The sequence below is a fragment of the Gopherus flavomarginatus genome, chromosome 4, assembly GCF_025201925.1.
Source record: "Gopherus flavomarginatus isolate rGopFla2 chromosome 4, rGopFla2.mat.asm, whole genome shotgun sequence".
Lineage (NCBI taxonomy): Eukaryota > Metazoa > Chordata > Testudines > Testudinidae > Gopherus > Gopherus flavomarginatus.
The window spans coordinates 112,253,577-112,276,819 of NC_066620.1; the positions used below are offsets into that span (position 1 = coordinate 112,253,577).

General features: G+C 41.0%; 2 protein-coding genes across 8 annotated transcripts in view; one reads left to right on the forward strand and one right to left on the reverse strand.

Moving 5' to 3' along the window:
- The window catches only part of PDE7B (phosphodiesterase 7B), a 708,282-nt gene that overhangs the window by 167,386 nt on the left and 517,653 nt on the right, over nucleotides 1-23,243 (reverse strand). The window lies entirely within an intron of this gene.
- The window catches only part of MAP7 (microtubule associated protein 7), a 197,130-nt gene that overhangs the window by 87,496 nt on the left and 86,391 nt on the right, over nucleotides 1-23,243 (forward strand). For all 7 annotated transcript variants that reach the window (XM_050949576.1, XM_050949572.1, XM_050949573.1 and 4 more), the window contains exon 2: nucleotides 17,884-17,985. In XM_050949576.1, the coding sequence (XP_050805533.1) occupies nucleotides 17,884-17,985 (102 nt within the window). The remainder of the gene's footprint in view (nucleotides 1-17,883; nucleotides 17,986-23,243) is intronic.

Genomic DNA, 23,243 nt, shown 5'->3' on the forward strand with positions numbered 1-23,243 from the left:
TCTCTTATCTAAAGGTATACTCAATATGCAAGTGAGAAGTATGACATTGTCACAATTCAGCACCTGCACCTGTATGCCCCTTCTATGGTCCACAAAGGGCACTCACTGTAGGCTCCCAGCTCTTCAGACCCAGGCCTCTCTCCCTTCTTCCCAGAGTGTTAAGGCTACACAGTTCCTGGCCTACACTGTGATACCCCCAGCAAGCTGGACTGTCCAAACAGGCCAGTATTTGCATTTTCTTTTTCTATAAAGGCTATGAATAGCTGTAATAACCCACAGTTAAAGTTACCACACAATCCTTGCTAAGCAAGCACACTTATTCTTAAGATGAAAGCATTACAGAGAAAACATTCAAAATAATGAAAGAACCTACACACAGTCTAATAAGCTTACCAGATCACCCTCCAAATCCAACAAAGGCTTGGATATAAAACAGTCCTTCAAATCCCACAAAAGATTTTTTTTTTTCCTGTGGTTACTAGTTCATAATAGCCTTAGTTCAGAATGGGTCAATCTTTCCTTTATACAGTGTGGGCCTTTGATCCTGACACTTTTTGGGAACACGTAGTCATATGACAATGGTCCTCTCTTCAGGACATAGCTTCAAAAGGCTGGGTTTTTGCATAGCCAGGGGAGGAGTATTATCTCCCCATAAAGATTCCCATTTGGCATTGTTTGTCCCAAAAGTCCCTTCTTGTCCGGCACATTGTTCAGTATAGTCCTTTGAAGTTCATGGCACTTCCCAGAATTCACATAACCTCTCCCAAGAGAGGCCCAGAGTAATACATAACCTTTATATTAGGGCTGTCAAATGATTAAAAAAATTAAGTGTTTAATTGCACTGTGAAACAATAAGATACCATTTATGTAAATATTTTTGGATGTTTTCTACATTTTCAAATATATTGATTTCAATTGCAACAGAATACAAAGTTTACAGTGCTCACTTTATATTTATTACAAATATTTGCACTGTAAAAAACAAAAGGTAGTATTTTTCAGTTCACCTAATACAAGTACTGTAGTGCAGTCTCTTTATCATGAAGTTGAACTTACAAATGTAGAATTGTGTGCAAAAATAACTGCATTCAAAAATAAAATGATGTAAGACTTTAGAACCTACAAGTCCACTCAGTCCTATTTCTTGTTCAGCCAATCGCTCAGGCAAATAAGTTTATTTACATTTGCAGGAAATAATACTGCCCGCTTCTTGTTTACAATGTCACTTGAAAGTGAGAACAGATATTCTCATGGCACTGTTGTAGCCCGTGTCGCACAGTATTTACATGCCAGATGTGCTAAAAATTTGTGTGCCCCTTCATTCTACAGTCACCCTTCCAGACGACATGTCCAAGCTGATGATGAGTTCTGCTCAATAATAATTCTAAGCAGTGCAGACCAACGCATGTTCATTTTCATCATCTGAGTCAGATGCCACCAGCAGATTTTCTTTGTTGGTAGTTCAAGTTCTGTCATTTCTGCATCAGAGTGTTGCTCTTTTAAGACTTCTGAAAGCATGCTGCACATCTTGTCCCTCTCAGGTTTTAAAAGGCACTTCAGATTCTTAAACCTTGGGTCAAGTGCTGTGTCTACCTTTAGAAATCTCACATTGGTACCTTTTTTGCGTTTTGATAAATCTGCAGTGGAAGTGCTCTTAAAATGAGCAACATATTCTGTCCTCTGGAATGGTGGCTGAAGCATGAAGGAGCATATTAATGTTTAGCATATCTGGCATGTAAATACCTTGCAATTCCAGCTACAAAAGTGCCATGTGAACGTCTGTTCTCACTTTCTGGTGACACTGTAAATAAGAGGTGAGCAGCATTATCTCCTATAAATGTAAAAAAACTATTTTCTCTTAGTGATTGACGGAACGAGATGTAGGACTGAGTGGACTTGTAGGATCTAAAGTTTTGCATTGTTCTGTTTTTGAGTGCAGTTATGTAACAACAACAAAAATCTACATTTGTAAGTTACACTTTCAGGATAAAGAAATTGCACTATAGTACTTGGGGTGAACTGAAAAATACTGTTTCTTTTGTTTATCATTTTACAGTGCAGATATTTGTCATAAAAAAATAATATAAAGTGAGCACTGAATACTTTGTATTCTGTGTTGTAATTGAAATCACTATATTTGCAAATGTAGAAAAACATCCAAAAATATTTAATAAATTTCAATTGGTATTCTATTGTTTAACAATGCGATTAAAACTGCAGTTAATCACGATTAATTTTTAATTGCAACTAATTTTTTTAGTTAATTGCATGAGTTAACTGCGATTAATCGACAGCCCTAACTTATATTTAATATAATGCACTTCTTCAGAATACTTAAACTTAATTTAGTAAGGTTTTTCAAGGATGTTACAGAAAATTGCCATACAGAGATCATTAGGGATGTGATGTAGAGGAGAGGAGGAAGATACTGTAATAGTTCAGGACTCTGGCTTTTGTAGATTGTGTAGGTCTTCTAAATTTTTATGGACAGAGTTTGCTCTTTTGCATCTTTCAAAAAAAATAATGCATTTATAATGGGGTGGTTGGGGAAAGAAGAAAAGGTGAATCATCAGTAGTGTTAAGAGTGTTTGGGTTACAGAGAAGGAACATTACCCCCTCCTATTGCAAAGTTGGGAAAACGAGGTTATTTTTACTATTAATTCCAGATCTTGGAATCAAATTACTATACAAAGCAAATCTTTATATTGAAAAATATCCTGTTTTCCTTCCCCCTGCTCCATTCTTATAATACTAGTATCTATTTCTTACATACGGTTTTTCATCTCTAAAACTGTAAATAACTAGGAACTTAAAAACAAAATGGTAACAGATTGTAAATCCCAGTGGTGATTGAATCTGGTGATATTCAAAACAAAGAACTCAGCCAGGCTTGCAGTTTCTATCATTACATGCTGACTCACCAGACATTTTAGACTTCAGAGTGATGTTTGGGATTGTTGTGGTGATTTGTGTGTGGATTGTGTTGTGCTCAGTGACTTTTGTTGATTTGTGCAGGTGGAAGTTAGGGTGTGGCAACCAATGAAATTGTTGCATGCAAATTAGTTAGTATGGTGATTGGTTGTTACTTCTATATCACAATAGTCTAGGACAGGTTTCAAGGAGTCCACCAAGCATGACTGGTGTAAGACTCAATAGGCCCCAGGGCAGAAAGCCAAAGTCCTGCTGTGCAGGACTGCACCCTGGGGCCTTGAGCCCCACCACCTGCGGCTGAAGCTGAAGCCTGAGTAACTTAGCTTCACGGTGCCCCCTGTGGCATGAGGCCCGGGCAACTGCCCTGCTTGCTTATCCCCTAATGCCAGACCTGTCTTTTATATGCAGAAAAACAGTTGTGGCACAACTGGGTTGTGGAGTTTTTTTAGCATGTTGGGGGGCTCATAAAGAAAAAGGTTGAGAACCCCTGGTCTAGGACTCTTAGCATGGCATAGTTTTATGCCTTATTGTAGCTTCATACCACATGGGTGTAATTTGTAAAGTCAAAATAGACAAGAACTTAAAAATTGGAGGGTAACAGACCATGAATTCCAGTGATGATTGAACTTGGTGATGCTCTGAACAAAAAGAGCTCTCAACCATGCTTGTAGCTGCTTCCGTTGTGTTACACTGGCTCAACAGATACTTTAGGCTTCAGAGTGAAATTCCGAGAATCTTACTGTGTAGATTATCGTAGCAGCTAAACGCTCCAACAAGTATCAGTCACCCATTGTGCCCACTGCACCCTTCAAATATTGAGTGTTTCAGAAGGTGAGCCAAATGAGGCTGATAGTGAAGGAAGGAAGGTCAATGAACTTGCTTAGAGCTCTCCTCAGTATGCTGATGCCGGGGGCAGGTTCTACTGTGATTGGCCTAATTGCTGAGGAAAGAAATTTAAAGGGACTGTACCCATAGTCTGAAGCAAACTCTTCTCTGAGGTCCAGAAAAGTTGCTGTCAACCAGTGAGATGAACAACCATCACTTAGCCCCAAAGAAAACCAGCAATTTTTACTTACTAAGTAGACCTCAAATATGCAGCTACCCTAATAATAAACCACAACAGTTTCCATATGAGGGAACCCTTTTCCCTTATCAGTAGCAAAACCACCACCAGCGGTTGAACTCAGATGAGGGGAAGAAAGTTCCTCCTAAGTAAATGCAGAGAGTTGGTACTCTTGCATTTTGGGTAAATGTGTAGAATAGCTATTCAGATAGTATGGCTGCAGATTGCACAGTGTGGATTGCGTACACCACAACCTGGGTGTTTGGATTGGGCTTGGTCCAGCACAGAGGGTTGTAGAACACAGGATGTGGGGAACTCATTAAAATGACCTCTATCCTCACCTCATCTGCAAGTAGGGTGACCAGATGTTCCGATTTTATAGGGACAGTCTTGATGTTTGGGTCTTTTTCTCACATAGGTGCCTATTACCCTCACCTCTTGTCCTAATTTTTAACACTTGCTGTCTGGTCAGCCTATCCACAAGGAGCATTTTAACCTTTGTATTGTGCAGTTTTACACGTTAGAATTTTTTTTCTGTCATCTGTGTCTAGATAGACTGGCCTTTTCCATGGCTAGGTCAGCTGCAGAGCCAGCACTGACAGTACAGATTGCAGTGTGCAGAAAAACATGATATTTTCTCCTGGATCAATCATTTTCTGTGCACTGAGCTTAGTTTTCTTCTTACATTACTGAAACATTCTTAAAGTTTTCAAATACATGACATGTTTAACCAGCGATAGCGGTTTGAATGTCAGTGGTGGTTTTTTTGTGCTTTTAAGAACAGTTCACGTGGGCTCCTTGACTCATTATGTTGCATATGTTTTTGTAAAAAGTAAAGTATCTTCTGAGAAGCAGGGACCCTGGCACATTAATCATTTCTTTAAATTTCATGAATTTTGTAGTCTGTAGTAGTAGTATAGCAGCAGCAGTTATTTGGTTTACTATTTATCTTTGAGTACGAGCTGCACACAAACATTTATGGTAGTTTATACTTTGATTTTGGACCATTTGCACCAGCCCCAAGGAAGGTGGTATTGTGTCAAATGAATCTGAAGTGGAGTTATTGGGGATTTGTATCTGGGTGCCCTCAAAGGATTATTGCCCACAAAGCTGAATAGCTGTATACACTTGTTCTCACATATTTCAAGAGATTGTGTTAAAGGACATCAAAATAGGTAGGTGCCGAGATGGGAAGATAAGATATAAATTTTTATGAGCATATCTCTCCAATGAAGCAGCTCCACTAGTTAAACCATAAATCTGAGGCCTTTTTCTTGTTGCTAGTTTCAAAGTTGAGTGTTATGCAGGTGGATTGTTTCCAAAGCAAATGTATTCACATGATGGAGCCCTGGCGTGATAAGCTCTGGTGGTGAGAACATATTTCATATCTGTATTCATTCAGTGTCTGACTTCTCAGTTGAACTGAGAGTGCCAGCAAAGGAGCTGTGATGGATAGATTTTGTGATGCAGACACTTGAGCAATGGGAAATGAAATGACCTCACCAACTCCTTTCAAATAAGTTTCTATCTTTTTTTTTTTTCCTAAAATAAGTAAATTCTTGTGACCTAGCCTAGAATAACAGACCCTTTGTGTTTGTGCATGAAGCAGGAAAGAAAAATATTAAAAAAAAAAAAAAAATCAGTTTCAGACTTCCAAGAAAAAGTATTGTAAGCGTATACATGAATTAATTTGTATACATCTAAAATGTTGTTCTGGGCTCATTGCATTTTTATATCTTAAAAGAATGAGCATCTTCCTCGGCACTGAGGTAAATCCATTTACGGTAAAAATGACAAGCTACTCCATTGTCTACAACCGTCTTGGACTCATCATGGTTTTGAGACTGTCTGATTGCTTAATCTACTTATGGCATCACTATTTAGCTGAGTCCTTGCATTTAATTAAGATTGAAATACTTCTATTTATTTTTAAAGCTTTTTTAAAAAAACAAATAAAATGAAAAAGAAGTACAAACCTTTTCTGAATAGATACAGCTCAAGGCTCCTGATACATAGTGTAGCAGCACTATAAAGAACCTTGTAAAACTTTAAATCATGTTATTCTGGAACATTTCAAGCTATAATCATTTGTTTCACACGGTTTTGTATTGAAAACTCCAAGGGCTTTACCCAGGGCTGATGAGAGTGGAGGGAAAAGGGAACAATTGCACTGGTGCCCCAAGTTCATGCCCAACCCCCAAATGTCTGTAACTGGAGTGAAATTGAGGAGTGTGGGGCCCCAGTGAATATGATGTATCAGGGCCCCAAATTTCTCTCCACAGGCTTTACTCAAGTCCATTGTATTAGTGCTTCAAAACCAAGTAGGGTGAAGAAGGCTGTGAACATTGGCTCTGAAACAGACCAGTCTCTGAGAAAAGACTGAACTGCGAGATAAGTCCCACCTCTCTCTCTCTCCACCTAAACAAATCCTCTGTCTCCAGCCAGGCATTATGGAGCTGCTTCTAGGAGGTATAAATAGAGCCCTACCAAATTTACGGCCATGGAAAATGCATCAGACAGGAGTGTCTAAAGGTTCCAGGTTTGGAGTAAATCTCCCTCTCTGTACAACTGTACTGGATGGAGTTTAAAAATGAACTCCAGGGTTATGGAAAAGGGAATCTTTTGAAAGGTTGGGTCTGGATCCAGACTTAGTCTTGCCAATAGGTGGAACTCCATTTCCACTTCTGGAACAGAAAACAGTCAGAACCCCTTTCCCTAAAATGTCAAGTCTTGCAAACCCCCTCCTAAAAATGAATATTTCCAGGGATTTTCTCCTTTACCTGAATATAAATTATAAAAGCAGTGATCTTGGAAATTTGTTTGGGAACCACTGAGCTAGAAGAAAATGAGTTCTCAGAAAGATAGCAGGACCAACCTAAAATCTTCCGTCTTGCAGAACATTCTTCTCAGAATAATGGCCCATTTTCTTCAGGCTGCTGACCAAATAGCCCTTTTTCAGTGGATCTTATAGCACACAAGCCATAGACCCACGCTGCATCCTTGATAAGCTTGTTGTGCGACAGGTGAATCTCCTAGAATTCTCCAAATTAATTATTGGCAAACTGTTCAGTTTTTAGCATCTGCTACCAAACCTGTTTAGTGCCAGCCCACACCCATCTTTGTTATATTTCAAAAAAAGGAGACAGTATTGAGTGAACTTACATTTTCAAATGTCATCTTTGTTGCTCTTACAGAGCTTGCTATACTAAATTGGACCATTAGTCTGTAAATTCAGCATTTTTGCTTTAGAAGGCAGAGAAATAACCCATACTGATCCTAGTTAATTTTGCAGTGCTGTACATATTTGGTTTCTCTCCTGATTAGCTCTGGTAACTTTTTCTGCATTATTGCCTGTAATAAACATTGGGACAGTGTGTAAAGTAGCACTATTTCTGAATTAGACTGAACTGTTCGATATAGCAACCTCAACAAATAAAGAATCTGAAAAGGTGTAAGAATAAGAAGTTAGTGTAAAAAAAAATACTATAGATTACAACTGCTAGCTGTTCTGATATTCCCAGTACAACACTGTTACCTTTTCTATGCCTGGGTACCACTTTGGCTCTGTGATATCACCTTACTGCAGTTGCCACCTCTGACACTAGTTCCTTGTTCTTCTCTGATAATGGGATCATTGATAGGAAAGAGCTACTTGGCAGGGTGAGAGACTAACTGACAAATGGCTATGACAATATTGCTGGAAGAAAATGTTCTTCTATTATAACCTCTTCCCCTCTTTGACCTATTTCCATTTTCCTTACTTGCCTTTCCTTACTGGGGCAGGGGATTGGAATGTGCGAGGAGGTGCAGTCTCTGGGGTGGGGCTCAGGATGATGGGTTTGGGGTGCAGGAGGTAGCTCTGGGCTGGGGCAGGAGGTTGGAGTGTGGGAGGGGGTGTGGGCTCTAGGAGGGAGTTTGGGTGGGAGAGGAGGTTTGGGGTGTGGGCTCCGGTCGGGCGGCACTTACCTCAGGCCATTCCTGGAAGCAACTGGCATGTCCAGCTCCTAGGTGGAGGGGCCAGGGGGCTCTGTGCGCTGCCTGCACTGACAGGCACTGATCAGAGTCATCAGGGTCCCTTTTCAACCGGGCGTTCTGGTCGGAAACCGGATGCCTGGCAACCCTAGGAGAAATTGGAAGGAGGACACTTTCTCCTCTTCTGCTCAATTCCTATTTTATCCAGTAATGTAACTAACTTGCTAAACACCTACAGATATTTGGATGCCTCCAGTTTACTGGCATGCGTATCTTGTCCTGTCACTAAACAGCCTCTGAGTACTTTGTACTGTAGCTTCTGTTTTTCTGTTTGTTCTTGTTGGGAAGTGGACAGAAATTTACTACAGCTACTTGAGACAAAAGATTTTAACTGCAGCCTATGGAAATGGAATGAATAGTGTTACATTGGTTACTTAAGAAACGTGATAAATTGACTAATAAATATTGAATTGAAGTAATAAGACATTATTTTTAGAAGTCTGTCAAGTTTTTCCACAGACTCTTGTTTAATCTGATAGTTGTTAGATATTACCTCATGGTTATTTACACTCTCTAAATACCTAAATATATACATAAATTAAAATGCTTTTTAATTTAGCTTTGCCCAGTGCTGCTCATTTAGATTCAATGCCTCCATGTAAATCCCCAAAGGCAATCTTGAAACCTGGAATTTTAAAGCAAAAATGATTTAAATAAGAGCTAAAATGACTTTAAATAAATCAACAGCACAAGCAGAATTCCCTACTGTGTATTTGCAACAGATATGGCCTTTGTGCTGCTTTTACTATCCTTAAGCAGGTAATGATGGGTTGCAAGGATATTAAATATCTGAAGAGGGAGTTTAGCAGATCAGCAGCGTAAGTGTATTTTCTGTGCATTTGCTACGTCTTATTTTGCTGAGTTAGAATCTTGCCATTGCTAATTTGGAGTTGTGTGTACATGGCAATGTGTACATACTAGGGAAATTGTGTGTGATGCAAAGGAAAGAGAAGCTGCCTACAAAATGCAGACTATGTGCAGAGGGAAAACATTTGGCGTATTTATGGAATTAATGTTTCTGGCAGACACTGCAGATTATTCCACAAGTTTGAAGCAGCATTGTCAAAGTTCATTTTTCCAGTTGTGCAGTGTAACCATAATACAAAAGCTAGGGACTGCAGACCATTGCAGCAGACTTAATGGTGACTTGGGATGGCACTCTAAAGAATATTAAATACAAATAACATTAAGGATGTCACTTAAACCCATAAATTAATGAAGTACGGAGTACAGGCCTTCCCAGCTGATTCATTATGCTTGGATATGTGATCTCCCATGGATTTCAGACCCAATCACAGAGGTTATGTAACTGAAGTGCTTTAGGCAGGGTCTTGTGTCTAAATTTGTTGTTGTTAAAAATACGAATTTTAAAATATATTTTATGAATGCATAGTGTGGCTTAGTGGCTAGAACACTGGACTAGGATTCAGGAGACCTGAGTTCTATTCCTAGCTCTGCTGCTGGCCTGCTGCATGACCTTGGGCAAGTCATTCCTCTTTCTGTGGGTATGGCTACACTTAAAATTTCAAAGCGCTGCCGCGGTAGCGCTTTGAAGTGTTAGTGTGGTCGGAGCGCCAGCGCTGGGAGAGAGCTCTCCCAGTGCTGCACGTAAACCACATCCCTTACGGGTGTAGCTTGCAGCACTGGGAGCCGCGCTCCCAGCGCTGTGGCACTGATTACACTGAGGCTTTACAGCGCTGTATCTTGCAGCGCTCAGGGGGTGTTTTTTCACACCCCTGAGCGCGAAAGTTGCAGTGCTGTAAAGTGCCAGTGTAGCCAAGGCCTGTGACTCACATTCCTCATCTGTAAAACAGGGATAATGTAGACTGGCCTTCTTTTGTAGCGCGCTTGCAGATCTACGGGTGAAAAGCACTCTATAGGAGCTTGGTGGTATTATTGTTGCATTGGAATCTGTTTGAAACAAGCTCCAACCTTGATTCTGCAAAGACTTAAGACCTAAGCTCATGCATAACTTTGTGTGACGGGGGAACGAAGCTGCAGTGGGAGCTAGATGTGAAGTCTTTGTCAAGCAGGGAAGCTGTAAAAATCGGGGAGACAGAAAATGTTGGCAGAAATTGATCTTCAGTGTGGTATACACTGACTTTCTCTGTGACCTTGAGCGAAGCACCTCGTCTCTCTGGACCTCAGTTCCCTACCTCTACAATGGGGATAATAGCACTCTCCTCCCTCAGTGGATGTGTTGAGGATAAACACATTAAAAAAATTGTGAGGTGCTGATGGAGATAAAACAAATACCTGTGGTAGGTAGGTAGTTTCCCAATTAAAAAAAAATTCTATTTAGTCTGCACATAGCCCTCTTGGTTTCCAGAGTGCTTTAGGTTGTGAATCACTCAAGGTCAGTGGCAGAGCATGTGTTAGAGCTATCGCGGGGTGGCTGGCCCCAGTAAATGAAGTAGTTTTGGCCAGAGCAGGTACTCCCATTTGGCCAGTTAGGAATGTGGGGCAGCACTGGAGGGCTATAAAAGGTTAGAGAGAGCCAGGGTATTGGAAAGATATGGTGAATCAGAGCTGACTGAGTGAGAGTCAGGGGCAGAGAGAGCTGCCAAGACTGCATGTTTGGAACCTAAGAGAAAGCTGAAGGCAGGTGAGTCGCAGGAGGGTTTGCTATCTGGCATCCCGAGCCAGGGCTGAAGACAGGAGGAACAGCAGAGGGAGATGCCTGCTGGCTCTGTGCTGGAGTGCCAGAGTCATGGGCTGAAGGAGCTTACTTGCTGCCATTTCCAAGACCAGAGAGCTGGGCCCAGCAGAACCATGAAGGGGAGTCAGGGATGAATTAGGAGTACTCCCCTGGTAAAGATGATCTCCTAGCAGAGACGCTGTGGGGCTTCCTGCTAGGAAGAGCAGAGTTGCACTCCAGAAGGATAGGCTGGGGTGTTTGCCATGGGACAGGGGAGGACTGTCAGAGAGTCTGGGTGCAATGACAAGCACTTGTGTGTGGTATGTGGAGCATTGTGGGGTAAGATTTCAGGTGAGCTCACTGACTTTTTCCACTGAGGTGAGAAATGAACTATATATTTTGAGACTTTGATTTTGGACCATTTGCACCAGCCCCAAGGAAGGTGGTATTGTGTCAAATGAATCTGAAGTGGAGTTATTGGGGATTTTGAAAAGGGAAACTGAGGCAGGTGTGCCTGTCATGCTGCTGTCTGCCACAGGAGGTCATTCCTTTGATGTTGCTCTATGAAGAGAACTCAGAATTTTCTGGCTCCTGGGCCCGTGTTCAGTTATTAGACCATGCTGCAACCAATACAGATGTATGCTTAGATTTGGAAACAGAGCTGTCTGGTTGTCTAGATAGTCCATTTATGGTATAAAGTAATCTATCCCATATGACATACTTCTAACAGTGGCTATTTCCATAATGTCATTGCTATTCTTACTTCATGTAGTGTACCATTAAAATTCATGCTTGTGGTGTCCTATTAATTTCAGCATCACTTTGTGCAGTAAAATGAGTATGTATTGAAACTGCTTCCCACAAACTCTGTCATAGGAAATACAGCCCCAGTGTTGATGTTTGTACATAATATCTTATTACAAGTAGAGCTGGGTGAATAACTGATTTTATTTTATTTTATTTTATTTTATTTTATTTTATTTTATTTGGCTACCCTGAATAATCAATCAACAAATAAATAAAATGTACTTTGGATTTGAAACAAAATAAAGAAAATTTGAATTTCTTGGCAAAATAACAAGATACAGTTGTTTGGGGTGGAATGACACAATTTGTTTAACCCAAAGCAATTTTTTGATGTGTTTTGTTTTTGTTTTGTTTTTTTAAATTTAACGTTTTTCTTTTATTGGGAAATTTCCGAAATGAAAGTGAAAATGTTTCATGCACATAAGAAAACTTCCCTGGCTCTAATTATAAGTATGCTATCTATATTATGCAGTCACAATTAAATCATTGATTTGGAATTAACAAGATGTTTCTTAGGTGTACAGTGCAGTGTGGAAAAGAAGAAAAGTGCAAATACATTGTTAAAGACATGCAAACAAATAACAGCTGAGTAAAACCAATTTGGAAAAAAAACACTAACAGCACAAAAATAAAGAACCTAAAAAGCATCTGCACTAAAGTTTGAACATCCAGTTTCAGGTTGATGTAGTTCACAGGCTCAATCTTATGAACACATGCATGTGTTTAACATAATTCACATGAATAGGAACATAGGACTGGCAGCGATCTCTTGTCATTGAGTTCAGTCCTCTGCTATGGCAACCCTATCATATCATATCCCATTCATAAATTGATCAAGCTCCATTTTACACCTAGTTAAGTTTCTTGCCCCTACAGTTCCTACTGAGAGGCTGTTCCAGAGCCTAATCTCTCTGATGGTTCGAAACCTTCTAATTTCCAGCCTGAATTTGTTTCTAGCCAGTTCATACCAATTTGTTCTTATGCCAACGTTGTCCTTTAGCTTAAATAACTCTTCTCCCTCCTGGTGTTTACTCCCCTGGTGTATTTACACAGAGTAATGATATCACCTTTCAGCCTTACTTTTACTAGATTAAACAAGACAAGCTCTTTTAGTCTCCTTGGAAGATAGTGTTTGTTCCCCTGATCAGCTTAGTAGCCCTTCTCTGCACCTGTTCCCATTTGAATTTATTTTTGAACATGCGTGACCAGAACTGTACACAATATTCCAGTTGAGGTCTTACCAGTGTCTTGTACAATGGTATTAATACATACTTCCCAATACCTACTGGATGCCCATCCCACTGAAGTCAATGGAACTACTCCCATGAGTAAAGTTCACCATGTACATAGCTGTTTGCAGGATTGGGGCCTAAAACACTCAACGTTCCCAGAAGGGAGTAGAAAACCACTTACCAAAGATTACTTTGCATGACACAGTTTCGGTACAGTGCTGATACAAATTAAAAAAGGAGATTAGTAGTAGGAATCCTTCAGTCTCGAGAGACCATGAGCGTGTGCCCTGAGAGGTAAAGAATATGCTCAGTTGGTTTTGTGGCTGAAGAGACCCACTCAAGAGAGAGAATCTCTGCCGTAGCTATCACATTTAAAGGTGATGTTTTGATCCTTTGGGCTCTGCCTTCTATGAGCTCGTTTTTCTCCTCTGCTAAACTGGGTGGTTTCCTCTTGGAACTGTGGAGACCTTTGTTAAGCTCTTCTTCTTTCCAAAGGCTGCGGTCTTGAGTGTGGATCTTTCCATTTGTCCTCATCCATGTCCATTTCTTCTCACTTGCACAGATCCTTGAAATGCAAGTTTGGGTGTCCTTTGGGTCTTTTTCCAGATGCCAGTTTGCCATGGAGGATGTCCTTTGGGATGTGCCCATCATTCATTCGGCACACATACCCAAGCCAGAAGAGGCATCTCTATTTAAGGAGTGTTTACATGCTGGGTATGCTGGCCTGCTTGAGCACTTCAGTGCTGGTGACTCTGTCCCTCCAGGAGACGCCAAAGATTCAATTAAAGCTGTTGAGCCTCTTTTCCTGCTATGTCTTGCTCCCATACAACAGTGTGCTGATAACGCGCAGATCTTTGTGTGTTTTGTCAGTTTGTTGTTTTGCCAGACCCTCTTCAGTCTAGACATTGCTGTGGTGGCTTTTCCAGTGCGGATATTGAGTTCTGTTTAAAGTGAAAAGTTGGCTGCGTTAGTGGACCCCAGGTATCTGAACTCATTCACTACTTCAAGTTCATAGTTGTTGATCTTGATGGAAAGTGCTTCCTTAACTCTTGGCACATTGTTAGTCTCTTTTAGGCTTATAGTGAGCCTGAAGTCTTGGCAGGCTTTGAAAAAACTGTCCATTAGACTTTGAAGATGAACTTCTGTGTGGGTTGTCAGTGATGCAGCAGTGAAAAGAGGAGATTATAACTAAAGTAACTAAAATATACGGCCTGTTTCAAATAAACTGTTTTGAAAATGGTGTATTTAGAGGCAAAGTGCTCACAAAGTTGTAGTATTTTTTGTTGTATTTTTTTCAAAGGTGATTGTGCATATAAGGGCTAGGCAAAAAGCATCTGAAATTCTGTAACGTTATTTTTATTGCTTATTATGGTGGACAAATCCTTTTGCTAAGTTCCCATCCAATAGGACATTAAAATAGCAAGATATTGAATTCTGAGCAGCCATTGCAATGGAAATGTTCACAAGTCCTGACCTCCACTGTGCTGCTTTTTAGCAGTGAAGTAACTTATTGTGGATAGAGCCAGCCCTAGCTTGGTGCTGCAAGGATTGCTTCCCTTGACTTTTGGGTATGTCTACACTACCGCTGGGAGCATACCTCTCAGTAGAGGTAGACAGACTTGCACTAGCTTGCTAAAAATAGTGTGGATCTTGCAGTATGGGTGGTAGCACAGGCTAGCCGCCTAAGCATTGACTGCTACTTTCAGCACACTAGTGCAAGTCTGTCTACCTTACTGGGAGGCATGTTCCCAGGTGCCGTGTCAACAATGCCCTTGGTGGCTCCACGGTTAATACTTATTAGAGCTGGTCAAAAAATGTCAATTATTTTTTATAAGACATGTTTTTAAAAAATTCCAAAACGTCTCACACAATTTCTTCCCAAAAAGCAAAAAAAATGTTTGATTGTCAAAAACGCTCTCAGGAAAATTCCTGGTTTTTGAAAACTGACATTTTTAATGGAACATTTTTCAGTTTCCATTTTTTCATTAGAAGCCCAGATGTAGATGCTGTATAGCATCTTAGCCACGCTCCTTTCTATTTTACTCACCCTAAACTATGACTGATGAAATAAAGCACTTCATGCAGGCTGCAGGATCAGTAAAGAGCTTAATAGCAAAGCTTTATTGTTAATCATTCCAGATAGTGCTTCAGTGATTTTATTTTTTGCCAAGGAGAGTATATAGAATCTCCAAGCAAACAATACTAGGAAATCCCTTGGGGCCTCCTGAAAGTTTTTTAATTATGTTTTCAATACCATCACTCTGATTAGCTGGGACTTAAAAGCTTCACTTAGCAAAGTGCACCTAATGGAGCAATACCTGTTAGTGTTGAAAGCTATGGCAATCAAATTTCTCCAGCTCTCATTTCTAATGAGATTTTTGGTTAAACAATTTAGATTTTTAAAAGTAATATTGGTTTTGATACAAATCTCCCTTTTTCTTTGAGTCAGAATTTGTTCGAACCTTGGAAATAATTCTAAAAACTCTTCCACAAAATCTGACCATTGTTCTAATTTTCCCAGGTTGTTTGGCTTTAGGAAATTGTACTCATTCATACAGTCAGATTATACCACAGAGGCAAACGATTAGCGGAGAAAGAGACATGAAATCTGACTGACTGGCTTTGTTTTTATCAAATATTATCAGAGCAAGGTTACTTTTTTGATTTATGCCCAAGATTAAATACCCGTGAAAGTGAAGCTTTCCATTTTTTCTTTCTCAATAGACGTAAAGGAGTTTGTAGGGCCCAGAAGCATCTCTTTCTGGACCCACAAAGGGCCAACGTCCATTGAAATCAATGAGAATCTTTCTACTGACTTCAGCAGGCTTTCAGTCAAGCCCTAAATTGTCATCTGAACCTATAGCAGAAGTTTTTGGAGTGCTGGTAAAATATAAACAGTCTTGGAAGTGTTATTAATGTTTTGTGCAATAAATGCAAGAAGCAGGGACTTGCATTTGACTCTTAGCAATATAAATTCCTCTTTACTTCACTGCACAGAATGTACAATAGGTGATGCATAAATTGGAGTCACAGCTGGGCAAAATTTTTCAGACAAATAGTTTATTTACCAAAAATAAATGCAGTTTCAGTCGATCCAGAACTATTTGCAAATTTGACCCAATTAATTTCAACTGGGAAAATGGTTTTCAGGGCCAGCTTCAGAAAACTGTGTGTGTGTGGTACATGCACAAACCTTTGTTCCCCTCCTCTATAACATTTAGCCCAATAATTACGGCACTTACCTGAGTGTAGGGGTATGTCTACACTACCTGCCAAATTGGTGGGTAGTGATCGATTTTTCAGGGATTGATGTATCGCGTCTTGTCTAGACGCAATAAATTGATTCCCCAAATGTGCTCCCCGTTGACTCCGGAACTCCACCAGTGCGAGATGTGGAAGTGGAGTCGATGGGGGAGTGGCGGCCACTGATCCCACACTGCGAGGACATGAAGTCAATCTAAGATGCGTTGATTTCAGCTACGCTATTCTCATAGCTGAAGTTGCATATCTTAGATCGATTCTCCCCCACCCCAGTTTAGACCATGCCTAGGAGACCTAGGTTTGAATCCTTACTCTATAGCAGGGACTGGAACTCAGATCTGCCTCCTCTTAGGTGAGCATCCTAACCGCCAGCCTCTAAGCTGTTCTGCGATGAGGGTTCTCTCAATTCTCCTGCTGAAGCTGTTCCACTTTGTACGAATACAGAACTAGTCATTGGGTCAAAGAGAGAATGAGAATGATTCAATAGCCTGGTGATTAAGGCACTCAGCTGGGAGATAGGACATATGGCGCTAAATTCCTCCTCTGAAACAGGAAGGGATGACAGTCCCTCTTTTTTGAAGCTGACTAGACTTTTCCGATTTGCTGACATGTATTCTGAACATTTTTGGAACTGAACCAAATGTTTGTTCTGATTTTCCAGTTTGCCGGCTGAACCGAAAAATCAGTTATTTGGAGTGTTTGTGCTACTCTTAAATTACTGGGCAGCCTCAATCAGTTGTAGCTTCTGCTGCTTTGCTATTAGCCCCGATTAAGAGCCCAATCCAGCTCCCTCTGAAGGAAATGGATCAGGAGCAGGTGTTTGAAGGCTGATGAATTTTGATGTATGTGGTTGATTTCGGAAGCAGTGGTCTCATATGCTGATCAGAGGTAATGACTCAACAACGATTTAAGCATCCCTGAGAGGAATCAAGAAAAAATGAGCCTTTAGTAGTATAGCATAGACAATTTAGAGTTAGAATTAAAGGGAGCACTGTAGAGAGGGAATTTTGTTATACATCTTTCCTCAACCTGAATGGGGAGTTTCATGGCTAGATTAGGAAGGAAGAATCCCATGCACTGCTACAGGCTGGGGACTGACTGATTAAGCAGCAGTTCTGCAGAAAAGGACATGGGGATTACTGTGGATGAGAAGCTGGATTAGAGTCAGCAGTCTGCCCTCATTGAAGGCCAAGAAGGCCAACAGAATATTGGGCTGTATCAGTAGGAGCATTACCAAAAGATCGAAGGAAGTGATTATTCCTTTCTATTCGGCACTGGTGAGGCCAAACCTGGAGTATTGTGTCCAGTTTTAGTCCCCCCACTACAGAAGGAATGTGGAGAAATTGGAGAGAGTCCATTGGAGGGCAACGAAAATTATTAGGGGGCTGGGGCACATGATTTACAAGGAGAGGCTGGGAACTGAGGTTATTTAATCTACAGAAGAGAAGAGTGAGAGAGGGATTTGATAACAGCCTTCAACTACCTGAAGAGGAGTTCCAAAGAGGATGGAGCTAGGCTGTTCTCAGTGGTACCAGATGACACAAGAAGCAATTGTCTCAAGTTGCAGTGGGGGAGGTCTAGATTTAATATTAGAAAACACTATTTCACTAGAAGGGTGATGAAGCACTAGAATGGATTACCTAGGGAGGTCGTGGAATCTCCATCCTTAGAGGTTTTTAAGGTCAGGCTTGACAAAGCCCTGGCTGGGATGATTTAGTTGGTGTTGGTCCTGCTTTGAGCAGGGGGTTGGACTAGATGACCTCCTGAAGTCTCTTCCAACCTGAATATTCTATGATAAAACTTCAACGCCATACATGATTATGGGGAAATTTGGAAGGACTATATAACATGAATAACTTACAGAAACTGTTTTCTAATAGCATGGTTAATTAGGTAATCTCTTTCCCTTCTCTTTTTAGCATCAGAAGACTCTAAAGTGCAAGACAAGAAAGCTGCTTCTTCCAGCCATCCCACTTCTGCTGCTTCAGGGCAAAGCCCCAACAACTCTGCAGCAAAAGCAGGTACGCCATTATACGCTTCTCATCACTACTGTTTGTTTGCCTAGACCACGGAAAAGCTGTTATTTTTGTAGAACCTTTAAAAATGTTTTGGGCTCTTATATTTCATCTGCTGCTACTTCAGCTGAAAATAATTATGAATGCTTATCCCTGCTCAGCTGTGCTGATGATGCGCAAAAAAGCCATGTTCATTTTAGTTCTGAAACATGGGGGAAAAAAAAGTAATTTCTCTATCTGTGCTTACACCAGAAAAAGCATATGAAATCAGCAGGCTATCATGGGGTAGTTTCGCACCCTTGCTTGCTACGATTTAAATAGTTGTGTAGACAAGCCCTTAGTTCCTTAATGGAAGGAGTCAGGTCTCAGTGCATGAGGCACAACCTTAAAGCCACCAAGACTGCCTCTGCAGTAGTAAAAGTAGTACTCATGTTTCAGAATGGTGCCGCTTCCCCCGGCTAAGACAGGTGTGGGCAAGGCTTACATGCATATTCATTCCATGGCTATAACAATGCCAGAGTCCAGTCTTCAGCAATTGCTCACACTGTTTGTGAGTGAGTAGAGTTCCTGCCCCATCCCAAACAAAACATAGCTCCTAAAGCTTGGTTCTCCACTCAGTCCCAGGGGAGCTTGGGCAAAGTGGAGATGGAGTTACAGTTTCTGAGTTTCTAGGTTCCATGCACGTTAGAGCTTAAAAAGAATACCTGTAACCTACGCCACTAGAATAAAGTCCCTCAGGGATCTTGCACCAGTGGCAGACTGGGCATAGCACCACTTCACTGCTCACCAAATGCTCCCTCCCTCTTCTTATATCAAGCCATAACTACATGAATGCTATACAAAAAAAGAGACCGCTACCGTGTAGTGTCCAGAATGAGTCTTACTATGCATTAGTATCAAATGTTACATTTTTAAAAATTTTATTTTATCCATTAAGGCTGAATTCACTGGTACATTTTGTGTGTTTTGCAAAACTCTGGAGCAGCTGCAGTTATACCAGGTTTACAGTTGTTTTGCATCAGTGAAATTTTGGAAACCAGTCAGAGTTTACTAATGAATCTGGCCCTTAACTTGCAGTTGGTTTACTGATTTAGCTGATACAGTTGTTTTTACCACTGTTATGAAAACATGCTCAAAGCATTTTCATGACATGGTAGTAAAAATGCCCAAGTCCCATCCTGAACAAAGTATACTCTGTGAGTGGTTGGAGTGGTGTTGGAGGTGGTGTTTTTATGTTATAATTATTTTTGTAAAAAATACGCCGGCACACTTACCAGGTAATCTTCCAGGATGTCAAACTGGAACTTGACTGTCATAGCTGAAAGGAAACAGATCTATTTCTTTTTTAAAATTTATCGATAAATGGCTTTAGGCAGATGAGAAGAGGACAGTGCAAGGACTAGAGAGAGAGAGAGTGAATGTAGATGAGAGGGAAGGCTCTCCCTTTGAACGGCACTGGTGGCCAACACACAGTCCATGGGCCCTCACACATACCAGCTTCCCCCGTCCTGTCCATTTGCTTATTCTCTCCCCCTGACCTCCGTCACTGTCCTCCTCAGATCTCCCACCACCACAGAGCAGAACAATGGGCATCAAGAGGGGAAGGGAAGTGTTTGTGTGTGAGGAGTGTTTGTGGGTGTTGAGTGGAGATGGGCATGAAGAAAGGAGCATTATCTGTGATGTCACAATGGCCCCAGTTAAGAGTGGCCTGAGCTACTGAAACTGGCCCATCATCTATGAAGCAATGTTAATAATTAGATATAATAATCAGTCACTTAGCATAATTAGAACCTAATTTCTTCAAATGTAATCTATGCAGAAAATTTCAGTTAATATTAATTATATGGAAGGTTTGAAGAGTCTCTATTATTCCATTGCTAAGATAGTTAGTTAGAGACAAAAAAGGTTGACACTGAATGCTACATTTCTTAAGGGATCTATTTTAATTATAACTCCTAAACTAATTTCATAGACTTACTTGTAAATTCGCAGAACATCTATTCATTCTGTACTCAAAAAGGAAGCAGTGTAACTTTTGTGGAGGATTCACTGTATTTTCATAGGGGTTGCATCCCTGCTTTAAGTTCTAAATTAAACTTTTACTATGGAGCCATGACTAGTGCCTCCCTGATAACCTCAGAGCACTCCTGTCAGACAGGTAGACTATTGAGCATTTGTATATTATGCCCTGAAACTCTGTTAGGTATAATTATCTGCGCATAATGAATACAAAGGCATCGCAGCATGACCATTCAGCAGCTTCCACACCAACGGCCAGATCCTGCAATGTGCTTCAGCAGCTTCAGCAAGAAGCTGTGCGCCTTCAGCTCCCACTTAGGTGAATGAGAGCTGAGGGAACTCTGCAGCAGCAGCCCCTAGCAGCACATCTTCCATCTCGCTGTGGGAGAACCCAGAGCACGTGACCATGATAAATAAGATTAAGGCAGAGTTATATTACTCTGAACATACAGACTGGCATTTTCAAACTCCTCTAAAGTGCCAGTCCCTCTGGGTCCCAGACATGAGTGTATTGAGCTGAGAGACCTTGTCTAAATGTGTAAAGAAACGAGAGACAAAAGGGGTAGCAGTGCCCTGTGGAACTTTTTCTACCTAACCAGAAATTTTAAAATTATCACTGGGATCCAGAGTGCTATTATTGGAGCTTGGGCATGAGGCCAAACAACGAAGGGTTGATTTCCAGACCTAGAAGAAATATATAATTAACATAGTCGGATTTGCTTCATTACCCCTGTCTATTCCAACCACCAGCAGAGCAGAGGCAGGTGTGATATTTGGTTTGCCGCTAGTCTCTGAGCTCTCATACCCACCCTTGTGCCAAAATTTATTTCCTCTTACACACACCTAAAAAATACAATGGAGAACAACCCATGATAGAATACAGATGCACCCCCTGAACAATTTGGGACATACTCCTGAATTTCATGAGGCTTTTCTAGCATATCTATCAGGATTGTTAAATGTGCAATGTAGCAAGAGTAATTGAGTTCTTTAAATTGAATGGCAGAGAGCATTTTTTTTTTTTATTCAAGCCGCTGCTCATTATTAGCCAAGACTTTCACAGTTCTCTTTCCTTATAATCTTTGTTCCTTTCAGAGGAATTCCTCTCCTTCTCTCCTACGTAAACATCTGACAGAAGGTAGAAAAGAGCCAGGTAGGGAATAGTGTATTCTGAAAGAAGCAGCATGTACTCTGGATGATCCTGAGCTCCCTGATCACTTACCATCAAGTTTACAGAACGCTGACGTTGCTGAAAATAAACTCTTTCCTGGGGAATTTCATATTTATTGCACAATGATCCAAATGTCTACAGCCTACTGGAGTCGGAGAGATTCACAAACTGTCCTCTCTGGGCCAGTCACAAGCATTGAGGGTTTGTTGGCATTCCAGAAGGGAATGCTGTGTTAACCTGTATCCTGCCCTGGTATGTTAAAAAGAATGGACAAGAGCCACCATTTTTCTTAAATCGATCCAAATTCTGAATATCTACCATGCATGGGAGCCAGAGTCAAAACTGGCATAAAACAGCATAGCTACATAGCTTTTCAGTAATCTAGGCCAATATACAATAGTTAAGAATCTGGCCTGGTGGGTTTAGGTAACAAATTACCTCTATTCTTGTTAATGACTTTTCACTTCACTTTAGTAATGTTAACCTACTTTTCAGCTTGTAGCCCAGTTAATATATTTATCTTTCATTCTACCAACATTGAGTGTGATTTGCCACTGTTGTTCTAGTCTTACCTTAGTGTAACTCATTGAATCAGGACTATAATCTCTAACCGCTAATCAGATTGATGTTACATCATCAGATCGTTGTTCACTGATAACATTTTTAAAATAATTAAACTTAAGCTAGGGAGCAACAATTTATTCATCCAAGATGGAAGGTTCTGTCATTCTAGTGCACCAGCATCAAGTCAGATGATTATATCTAAATTATTTATTTACTGTAACTCAAATAGCCATTGTAAATCAGTTTTTAAAGTCTCAACCTTGCTTCAACATTTATTTTCCACAAATATGTTAGTTTTCCCTCAGCTTTATTCAGTGTAAGTGTTATTTTCTGTTGAACCATGGCTTTGGATATTATAAAACCAGATTTTCAAAGTAAGGTGCAGTCATATTCAGACATTAGCACACACTTACTTATGCACACATATCCCTGATACGATGGTGTATATCAAGTATATGTGCACTCACGTAGCATAACTGCATGTATAAATTGAGTGCCACTTGCTTTACTTGAAAATTGGTGCGTTTGAGATTCTAAAAGCACAGTAGTGTTTATGTTAATAGTTACCTTGCTTACATTATTATTTAGATTCCAGTCACATCCAGTGTGTCCTAGTCGCTTTTCATGATGAAGACGCAGTCCAAGCCCCATTCTTTGTTTTAATATGAAAACTATAAAAACTGAGGTCTAGTTCTTCCCAGTATCAAAATAACACTGACTGTTTATTATACCCAGAAATCTTTTCTATCATTCTGTTTTTCCATTGTTGTTTTTTTTTGTTTGTTTGTTTGTTTTAGTAAACTTTTTAGTACTTGTGAGGAGTGTCAAATTAACAACCCTGAAGACTGAACTCCTTTATCTGAAGAACAAGTAAAGAATAGGTAGTGGCAAAGCAAGTTTCGCCACATCTGCCCTTACAGAGTACCTTCGTTGGGGGGTCCAGATGCTGTGGGAATGGGGTTCAGTGGGGTAGGGATCCAGGTGGCTTGTCAGGGGTGGTCCAGGTGCAGGAGAAGTGAGGCTCATCAGGGTGGTTCTGAGTGTGGGGGGGGAGAGGCTCGGCGGGAGGGTCTGAGTATTCACAGGGGTTGGGTGGATGGTGGAGTAGCTCCCTGTACAGGGATCCCTCCTCCTGCAGCTGAGGAGCGATGAGTTCAGAAAACCTGGGAAGGAGGTTTGCAGAGCTTCTTGCAGTGAGGGAAGGAGGAACTGGGGGTGGGTCTGACCCAGGCCCAGATGCAGGAGCGGCTCTAGGTATTTTGCCGCCCCAAGCACGGCAGGCAGGCAGGCTATCTTCGGCAGCACGCCTGCGGGAGGTCCCTGGTCCCGCGGATTCAGCCGCACACCTGCAGGAGATCCCCAGTCCTGCAGATTCAGCGGCACTCCTGCGGGAGGTCCGCTGAAGCCGTGGGACCAGCGAACCCTCCGCAGGCATGCCGCTGAAGGCAACCTGTCTGCCACCCTTGCGGCAACTGGCAGAGCACCCCCCATGGCTTGCCGCCCCAGGCAC